Source organism: Aethalodelphis obliquidens, unplaced genomic scaffold, assembly GCF_003676395.1.
Source record: "Aethalodelphis obliquidens isolate GAN/ISIS:26980383/991018 unplaced genomic scaffold, ASM367639v1 scaffold83, whole genome shotgun sequence".
Classification (NCBI taxonomy): domain Eukaryota; kingdom Metazoa; phylum Chordata; class Mammalia; order Artiodactyla; family Delphinidae; genus Aethalodelphis; species Aethalodelphis obliquidens.
In genome coordinates this window covers 6,545,206-6,555,633 of record NW_020838027.1, presented here as the reverse complement: position 1 = coordinate 6,555,633, position 10,428 = coordinate 6,545,206, and the positions used below count along the sequence as shown (strand labels likewise).

At 38.3% G+C, this 10,428-nt stretch overlaps 1 protein-coding gene across 3 annotated transcripts in view; it reads left to right on the top strand.

Annotated features, from left to right (window-relative positions):
* Positions 1-400: 400 nt before the first annotated feature.
* Positions 401-10,428, top strand: part of CD163 (CD163 molecule) — a 34,828-nt gene continuing 24,800 nt past the window's right edge. For 2 of the 3 annotated variants that reach the window (XM_027093107.1, XM_027093109.1), the window contains exons 1-6: positions 403-520; positions 1,663-1,749; positions 2,391-2,711; positions 5,922-6,242; positions 8,179-8,499; positions 9,024-9,344. In XM_027093107.1, the coding sequence (XP_026948908.1) occupies positions 475-520; positions 1,663-1,749; positions 2,391-2,711; positions 5,922-6,242; positions 8,179-8,499; positions 9,024-9,344 (1,417 nt within the window). In that variant the 5' untranslated portion in view covers positions 403-474. Of the gene's footprint in view, positions 521-1,662; positions 1,750-2,390; positions 2,712-5,921; positions 6,243-8,178; positions 8,500-9,023; positions 9,345-10,428 lie in introns of all 3 variants that reach the window. The other variant, XM_027093108.1, reaches the window with a different exon arrangement.

Below are 10,428 nucleotides of genomic sequence, written 5' to 3'. Positions count from 1 at the left end.
ACACATTTGATTATGCAAATAATATTAAAAGTTGTTATAACAATCAAGCTTTAGTGATTTAATTATATTTTGCCTATTTTACTTTAATTTTTTGACATAATTTAACTACAAAACAATAGCTATTTTATGCTTCTAATATATTAGTCCAAAACAAGGTGCAGAAATTTAAAATATTCAATTCAATAACAACAGTATATGAGTCAATATTTCCCCTTTAATTTTTATAAATCTGTAGTGAATGTTTCTCAGTTTTCTTTGGTTGTTTCATGTCCCAGATGGAAGAAAACATGAGCACGAAAGAGAACCTCGCTCTTTTAATTACTTCCCTTTTCTGGTTGACTCCACCTCCATTATGAAGTCTTCCTGTTTTTTTGTGGATGTGAAATGATTTTTAGAATTCTTAGTGGTCCTCTTCTTTAGGAGACCATTCCTAGGGAATAATACAAGAAGACTTAAGTATCATAAAACTTTGGAATGGACAAACTCAGAATGGTGCTACATGGAAACTCTGGATCTACTGGTAAAAGCTTCTCATTTGTTCTATTTACCCTTTAATGGAGTATAGCAATATTCTGGAAGTCAGTGGATCTGATTTAATAGTGATGGGCATCAGGTGGGTAAGTTATAGGAAAAGGGCAATAAGCCTGTAAGGCAGTACGTTTTATGTCCCATAGATTCGAAATTGAAGATGTGAGATAAGGATTAGATTTGGCATCAAGTCTGTACAACTGCTGAGGTGCAATTAAGTAAGGAACTAAAATTAACTGAATTGTATTGAGTTTGAAGCTAACGGTTGTTAGAAAAATAGAATAAGGAGGAATGCGTATTGATTGAAAGTTGCTTCCCTAGAGGACATGTAGAATAACACGCCTGAGTGTTGAAATCTACTTCGTAACCTATGTGGATGCATTAAACTTATTTAGCATTCTTACTCTTTTTTTTTTCAAGCTTTTAGACTGAGGTATAACATACTACATGAAAGCATAGGTCATAAATGCACAGTTCAGTGAGTTATCGCAGAGAAGTGACTATCATAGCATTTTTACTTTTAAATTACTGTTGGGTGAGAGTAAGAAGGAGAATTGAGTGATAGAGCATTTTATGCTATTCTTGGAGATAAGGCCCAATAGTGGGGTTTTCAAATATGATCTTTGTCACTTTTTCCTCCAATGTATTGTTCAACTACTATTTAGCAGCACTGTGCCAGGTACTGGTGAAACTGGTGAACATGATAGATATAATTCATTCCCTCATGGAACCTGCCATCTAATAATGTGGATCTGGTAGGCTTGGAGATAAGGGTATCCGTGGTTGAATATTGCTCTGTGCCTGAAGGGAGAACTGCCCGCTTCTAAGTTTCATCAATGCCTTTTCAGTTTTCCAGGTTTTAAGGCTCAATCTTGCAATGCTTTTCCCATCCCCAACTCTCTTCTAATTCCTCACCCCTAGATTGCCTATAAACATGAACGTTTTCAAAGCTACTTCACTGAGGCTGTATGATCCTGGGTACGAATTTTTCCTGCCTGCCTTGCCGTTTAGGGGGAAGGATATTCTGTCTTGGTTTGACCTTCTTTGTTAACCTCAAACCTCTGAAACTATCTGTCTCCTCCAAAGCCTCTTTTTGGGAAGACTCTACTTTTGCTCTCTTTCGTCTTTTCACAGAATTTAGGAGATGTTCTGCCCGCTTAAGTCCCTTCACTATTGCTGTGGTCTCAGTTCTCAGTGCCTGTTTGGTCACCAGTTCTCTTGGTGAGTACACTGTCAAATTTACTCACAACCTTAGCCCACTGTGGCAAGAGTCACTAAAAAGCAAATAATTCTCCTGAAGGCTAAATAGCATCTAAAAACATGCTTCATGGTTTCAAAGTAGAAGATAATAGGAAAATATCTCCATTTCAATTTCCATTTGAGTCAATAAGTTTCAGTCAGATTTTAACTAGCATTTGAAAAATTCATGGTATTTTCCATATATGTGTGAAATAGGCACTAAATTCCTTACAACTGGCCTTTTCATCCTCACCCTCAGCCTTCTTTCTACAGATCTTAGGATCCTGGAGAAACTTACATAGCTTATCCCTATAAAATTTTGTAATATCTTTTTCTATAGTAAACTATCCATGAGAATATATAGATTGACGTTACAAAGAATATCAGCCATTAAATAAAGAGATCGTACAGTATTGGATTACCCGGATTTACTGGGTTTATGTCACTGCTTAATCTGAAGCCTGAGATACTGAATGAAATAACATTCTCCTGTTGTACCATGGATAGGTCCAGAAATATTTCTCGAATCTGGCTTTGAAAAATAAATAAGTAATCGAAAGAATAATAATTTTCTACTTGCTCTTTGGATCTTGACCGATTGCTGCCCTTACCTGTTGTTACAGGAGGAACAGAGAAGGAGCTGAGGCTAACAGCTGGTGAAAACAAGTGTTCTGGGAGAGTGGAGGTGAAAGTCCAGGAGGAGTGGGGAACTGTGTGTAATAATGGCTGGGACTTGGCCGCAGTCTCCGTTGTTTGTAGGCAGCTGGAATGTCCAACTGTTATCAAAGCCACTGGATGGGCTAATTCCAGTGCAGGCTCTGGACGCATTTGGATGGATCATGTTTCTTGTCGAGGGAATGAATCAGCTCTCTGGGACTGCAAACATGATGGGTGGGGAAAGCATAACTGTACTCACCAACAGGATGTTGGAATCACCTGCTCAGGTAAGACTTGCGTAAGTCAAGCCTTAACATGAAATGCTTTGTGAAAAAAAATCTATGGGTTAAATTAAAATCTATGGGTTAACAATTAATAAAATCTATGGGTTAACAATTAACAATCTATGGGTTAACAATTAAAAAAAATCTATGGGAGCCAGTTTTCTGTAAGTAATCTAGTCCACGTATAAAATTACCCAATCCATTGCTAAAAGACCAGAAAACACGTGACAAAGCCCATATTTTAAAAAAAATCAAAAGAGATTCTGAGTACTACAATCAATGAGGAAGCGACTAGCTTCAATTTCATATTAAGTAATCCTACGATAACTTTCTACTTCTACATAAAAATATCATAATATCTAAGTTAATTCCTTGTCCCCTTTCCCCGTAAAATGCAGCTTTCATGCATTGGCCCATAAATCATGACCCTTTTGCCCATTAATTGATAATCAACTTTATCAGGAAATAAATATTCTTAGCACTAATCCTTTTTTGTTGGAGGAAGGATGTTTTGCAAAGTAGAATTGCTTCTTCCACTGTACAATGCTATTCATTTACTATTACAAGGTAGTTTTAGTTTTAATTTATAAAACATTTTATAAGTTTCATCTCACTTGTCCTTAGAATAGCCCAGACATTTCTGCTGACAAATCCCAAGGTCATGTTTCTGACCCAGTTCAGATTCCCGGGCTTCCAATTTCTCTTTGCTCATGTCGTTGACCTTTATGCAACTTTATCACCACCCAGCCTTTCTAGGAGAGATCATCTCCTCCGTAGGACTGATTTTAGAAAGGACTAATCTCTATCCAGGCATGGTGGTGTAATGGGAGCAACATAGGCTAGTATCTAGAAAATTGCTCAGCTGCTCATTAATGCTATTATTTTGAGCAAGTTGCTAAATCTTTCTAAACTTCAGTTTCTGAGCACCCAATGATATAATACACGTAAAGCTGCTGGTACACTGGTAGGTAATAGGTGTTAAAAATTAACATGAGTTTCCTCGTGGCTCACTGCTTCTCATTACCTAGACAACTCATTTCTCTTTCTTCTTCCTTCTCTTCCTCCATTCTTCTCCTCTTCCCCCTTCTTCTCTTCTTGTCTTTTATTGTTAATCATTTTGCAGGGAAAGATAAGAAATAACAACTGTAACATCTACGGCAAAGTTAAAAATGATGATAAATCTTGCCAGGCTCTTACTATAATTATTGCTGTCTATAGAGTTGACTGTTGAAGCTAAGACATCAGTGTAGTACTTTTTTTTTTTTTTTTTTTTGCGGTACGCGGGCCTCTCACTGTTGTGGCCTCTCCCGTTGCGGAGCACAGGCTGCGGATGCGCAGGCTCAGCGGCCATGGCTCACGGGCCCAGCCGCTCCGCGGCATGTGGGATCTTCCCAGACCGGGGCACGAACCCGTGTCCCCTGCATCGGCAGGCGGACTCTCAACCACTGCGCCACCAGGGAAGCCCCAGTGTAGTACTTTTAACTCGTGTTCTGGTTTTCATACCTTTACATAAGGATCCTTTATATAAGGAGGACATTAATCAAACTTGGTTTTTGAAGTTTATACACCTAAACCTCCAACTGGCGTGTAATAATAGAAAGGGATGTGTAGCCACTCAGGGACTCAGGAGTTTCATGAGGTTTCTGAATTCATATGTCTGAGGTTTCAGAGTCTGTATTTCTGAGATTCTCTACCCTGGTCAGTGCTCAATCCTCAGAGCATCTGCTTGGGAAATTCTATTATTGGGAAATTCTATTATTATCACATGCATAATAGTAAAGAGGATAGACTCTGGTGCTAGATTGCTTTTTGTTTGTTTGGGTTTTTTTACATTGTCTCTACTGTTTTCTGGGTGTTGGATCCTGTGTCAATTATTTAACCTCAGTTTGCTTATCTGTGAAGTAGAGATAGTGGTAATGACACATAATGCTTAATGTTGTTGTGAAGACTGAAGATAGCATAGGTAATACGTTTGGAACAGCATATGCACATTTTGATTGTAAGCTATTATTACTATTCATGATACAAAATCTTGTTGAGTAGAGGTCCTTGTCTGGAGTTCAGTGCTTTTAAAATTGAATTACTGTTTCAGAAAAGAACTTCCAAGCATTTTATTCAACCACCAACAGTTTCTGGTTTTTAGGTGTCCCAAAATTTCATCCCAAGTGTCTTTTTCTCAGGTATTTTAGTCATCATAGAAAATCTAAGGATAGCTTATAGAGAGAATTTTCCTTATGAAAAAGCCATTCTTTGCTAAAAATGGTAGCAGGTGCTTCGGGGGAGGGAAAAGAAAGCTTTGATTCAGAAAAAAATTGGTAAGAAATAAATTATCTTGATTAACTTTTTTCCCCCAATTTTTAATGTTTTTTTAAAATTTTGTTTATTTATTTTTGGCTGCATTGGGTCTTCATTGCTGTGCATGGGCTTTTCGCTACTTGGGGCGAGCAGGGGCTACTCTTTGTTGCAGTGTGCGGGCTTCTCATTGCTGTGGCTTCTCTTGCTGTGGAGCACGGGGTCTAGGCACGCGGGCTTCAGTAGCTGTGGCACGCAGCTTCAGTAGTTGTGGCTCACGGGCTTAGTTGCTCCTCAGCATGTGGAATCTTCCAGGACCAGAGCTCAAACCTGTGTCCCCTGCATTGGCAGGCAGATTCTTAACCACTGCGCTACTAGAGAAGTCCTAATGTCTAATGTTTTGTATACCACTTTTGCAAACTATCGTGCATGCTTATGCATTTTTTTTGCTTTTTCCTGTTTTCTAATTTCAAATTCAACTTCAAGCAATCATTCATGCTCTAAACTGATGATCATAAAAAAAGATTAAAATAAAAATTTTAACTGTTCAACAAATGACTGGTTTTTCATTTTTGCTTCTTTGTAGTATGAACAAATTTTATTTTTTCAAGCTTTTTAAATAAATACTTTGAGGCAAACGTATCTATTTCTACATAGAAGTGTTTATTATGCTTCAGTAATGGAAGGAAACAAAACAAAGCACAAAGTAAAGTTTAATCTGTAAAAGATGTTTTTACAGATTAATCGTTGGTTGGTTTTCAAAAGATTAAAATTCTCCAAAGTGTGAACAGGGGCAGCATCCAAAATGAAGCATCATTTTTAAGGATAGGATCAAATCTCAAGTGACTAGAGGAATATTATTTTCTAAAATCACTTCTGAATAAATATTACTTCTGAATTCTGGTCTTTTCTCCACTCTAGATGGATCTGATTTGGAGATGAGGCTGATGAATGGGGGAAACCGCTGCTCAGGAAGAATAGAGGTCAAATTCCAAGGACAGTGGGGCACTGTGTGTGACGATAACTTCAACATAAATCATGCCTCTGTGGTTTGTAAACAACTTGAATGTGGAAGTGCTGTCAGTTTCTCTGGTTCAGCTAATTTTGGAGAAGGTTCTGGACCAATCTGGTTTGATGACCTTGTATGCAATGGAACTGAGTCAGCTCTCTGGAACTGCAAACATGAAGGATGGGGAAAGCATAACTGCGATCACGCTGAGGATGCTGGAGTGATTTGCTTAGGTAAGGACTGGCCTGTGCTTTTTCTGTTCTCCATGAGAGGACAAAAAAAGGGGACAAAAGTCTCAAAAGGCTGAACTCCTAAAAACATAATGAAGTCTGCTTCTTTTATCGCCTTATTATTACCCCATTTCAGGATGCAGTTCTGATACCTGTGGAATTTTTACCTTAACTGTAATTAGGATAAGTAGGTTAGGGGGGGATGATGACAGTGAAATTGAGATCCAAGTCAAGAGGGTAGAAGGAAGTGTTTAGAGAATAGTCCACTCCCCCCATCCCTCCAAAAAAAACGAAAGAAAAAGAAAAGTTAACTGTTAAAAACAGGTTAAAATTTTGCTTTCTGTATGTTTCAGAGCACCCCCTTTATCTCCCTCTACCTACAAAAGTCTCCTCTTTAGCCATTTTGACCCACCCTTTCTTAAACCCACCTTTTCTTAAATTCACAGAATCAAATGATTAAAAAAATTGGTTTCCTATTAAAACCTCATTTATGCTAGTGCTATGTTATGAGCAGGCACTGTGTCTGTCTAGAAACTTTCATGTTTCACGCTTGATTACGGGACAGGGACCTGGCTTTGCGTGTACAAGACTGTCACTCTCCTTTCTTCACTTGAGTGCCGAGTTTGAAGACCTAGTAAGTCTTGAACCCCAGGGAATATTTAGGAAAATATAACTAGGGTAAAAATGTCCCTGTATTCACCAGGTAGTTTTTTTTCAAATGAAGGAAATTCAATCCAAACTAACTTTAAAATGAGATAATACTGACTCAGAAAAGCGGGAAATCCAGGAGGTACAGTTGGCTCCATCCAAGCACTGCGCAGCTTGCGGGATCTTAGTTCCCCGACCAGGGATCGAAGCCCGGTCACAGCAGTGAAAGCACGGAGTCCTAACCACTGGACAGCCAGGGAATTCCCAAATTGGCTTTTTTCTTGTTGAATAATGTGACCATCTATAGTCTAAACCACAAAGGATGGGATTCCTACAGAAAAGATGGATTCTGTTAGCTGAAGAAAGTGAAAGGGATTTGGCATAGAAAAAACACAGTATGTACCTTCTGTTTCCCTTTACCCATCAAAATCTTTCTAGGTCCCCAATCAGCACGTTTCTTCTCAGTGTGTTTTATACATCCTGAGTAATCACAATAAACAGCACTGTGACAACAAGAACCAAAACTGCCTGAGGAAAAAAGCAATTTATTTATTATAGGATATTACTTAGAATCAAGTTCTGTTCTTTGAGGAATATTGATTGGGGGAAGTTCAAAGTAGTAATGGTGAGGTCCCTTTTCTCTTTGCTTTGCGTTTAAACTACAGAAGTGGTCAGAAAGGGGTCAGGCATGTAATACAAACCAGGTAGTCTGGGTAGACAATGAAGTCAGAGGCAAAAGTGAGTATTGAGTATTGAGGCAAACAGGAGTGTGTAGGTCCCACCTAGACACCTGCAAACATATATTTAAAAGGGAAAAAACCAAACAATTCCAACGAAAAATCTGTGGTGATCAAAAAGCGAATCTCTAGATAAATTTCAGTCCCTGGGCCTCCTGTTAGGAGCTCTTCCTATAATGCATGCTCTCCGTGGTGAAAAGCCCCGTCTTCTTTTTTGTTTTTTTAATTTTTATTGATTGATTGATCTTTTCCATTATGGTTTAGTACAAGATATTGAATATAGTTCTCTGTGCTATACAATAGGACCTTGTTGTTTATCCGTTCTATATATAATAGTTTGCGTCTGCTAGTCCCAAACTTCCAATCCGTAGAAAGTCCTGTCTTCTTGCCTGATCCACTCCTCCTTCCATCTTTAACGATTTTCAGTGGTAATATATCACTGTTTTCTCTATCTCTCCTTATATCTCCCCCCTTAACTCATCTCAGGTACAGCTGTTTAGAGCGCCTTCATTCTTGTTTCTTTATCACTGACTTGTTTTGTTTCCCTCTTACAGAGGGAGCAGACCTGAGCCTGAGACTGGTAGATGGAGTCACTGAATGTTCAGGAAGATTAGAAGTGAAATTCCAAGGAGAATGGGGGACAGTGTGTGATGATGGCTGGGATAGTAACGATGCCGCTGTGGCATGTAAGCAACTGGGATGTCCAACTGCCGTCACTGCCATTGGTCGAGTCAACGCCAGTGAAGGAGTTGGACACATTTGGCTTGACAGTGTTTCCTGCCATGGACATGAGTCTGCTCTCTGGCAATGTAAACACCAAGAATGGGGAAAGCATTATTGCAATCATAATGAAGATGCTGGTGTGATATGTTCTGGTAAGTTAAAACAAAACAGAACAAAAAGAAAAACAGAGGAGGAAGGACCTGTGTTCTTTAGGAGTAGGAATAGGTGTGAGATGTGAGAGAGAGAAATATCTAATAATTTCCTTGTTGGGAATTCTTTTACTGTTGTGAAGAATCTTTAACACATTCTTTATATGACTAGTTTGGTGGGTTGTCTGACTCTATTTTCTATAATAATTTTTCCGACTGCTGTTAGGGACCACATTTCAAATTCTAAATCTACCTGGAGCTCCAAAAGACAAAATGATATAAGTCTTTTCTTTATATCTGATTTGCTCGTATTTTTTAGTCACTGACAATTTTTATTAAGTTTTGAAACTGTAATCCCATTTCTAACCAAATTCATGGTTTATACTGACTCTTCAAAAAGCCAGGAGATGGGTAAGCCAGAATTTTCAGTGTCTCAGTATCTGGGAAGGAAGAAGATTTTTAAAATACCCTTTGGGAGCTAACCTCCGTATATGTATCTATGGCCTAAGTTTATGTTTCTTTTGCAGATGGATCAGATCTGGAACTGAGACTTACAGGTGGAGGCAGTCACTGTGCTGGGACAGTGGAGGTGGAAATTCAGAAATTGATAGGGAAAGTGTGTGACAGAGGCTGGGGACTGAAAGAAGCTGATGTGGTTTGCACGCAGCTGGGATGTGGATCTGCACTCAAAACATCCTATCAAGTTTATTCCAAAATTAAGGCAACAAACACATGGCTGTTTTTAAGCAGCTGTAATGGAAATGAAACTTCTCTTTGGGACTGCAAGAATTGGCAATGGGGTGGACTTAGTTGTGATCACTATGATGAAGCCAGAGTTACCTGCTCAGGTAAGACTTTCAATCAACGTGTTAAGTTGCATTCCAATGTTATTCTTTTACATGTAGCTGTCCAGTTTTCCCAGCACCACTTATTGAAGAGACTGTCTTTTCTCCATTGTATATTCTTGCCTCCTTAGTCATAGATTAGATGATCATAGGTGCATGGATTTATTTCTGGGCTGTCTATCCTGTTCTATTGATCTATGTGTCTGTTTTCGTGCCAGTACCATACTCTTTTGTTGATTGTAGCTTTGTAGTATAGTCTGAAGTCAAGGATCCTGATTCCTCCAGCTCCGTTCTTCTTTCTCAAGATTGTCTTTGGCTATTTGGGGTCTTCTGTGTTTCCATACAAATTTTAAATTTATTGTTTAGTTGTGTGAAAAAAATGCCATTGGTAATTTGATAGGGATTGCATTAAATTTGTAGATTGCTTTGGGTAGTATGGTCATTTTAACCATATTGATTCTTCCAGTCCAGAAACATAGTATATCCTTCCACCTGTTTGAGTCATCTTCAATTTCTTTCATTAGTGTCATAGTTTTCTGAGTACAGGTCTTTTGCTTCCTTAGGTAGGTTTATTCCTAGTTATTTTATTCTTTTTTATGTGATGGTAAATGGTATTGTTTCCTTAATTTCTCTTTCTGATAGTTCATTGTTAGTGCATAGAAATGCAACAGATTTCTGTATATTAATTTTGTATCCTGCAACTTTACTGAATTTGTTGATGAGTTCTAGTAGTTTTTTGGCGGCGTCTTTAGGACTTTCTATATACAGTATCATGTCATCTGCAAACAGTGACAGTATTACTTCTTCCTTTCCAGTTTAGATTCCTTCTATTTCTTTCTCTTGTCTGATTGCTGTTCCTAGAACTTTAGATACTATGTTGAATAAAAATGGCAAGAGTGAGCATCCTTGCCTTTGTTCCTGATCTTAGAGGAAATGCTTTCAGCTTTTCACCATTGCGTTTGATATCAGGTAGATTGCCTATCTGCACTTCACTTAGTTCTTATTCTGGGGTTTTATCTTGTTCCTTTGTTTGCAGTATGTTCCTCTGTTGCCTTATTTTGCCTAACTTGCTGTTTTCAGTTCTACA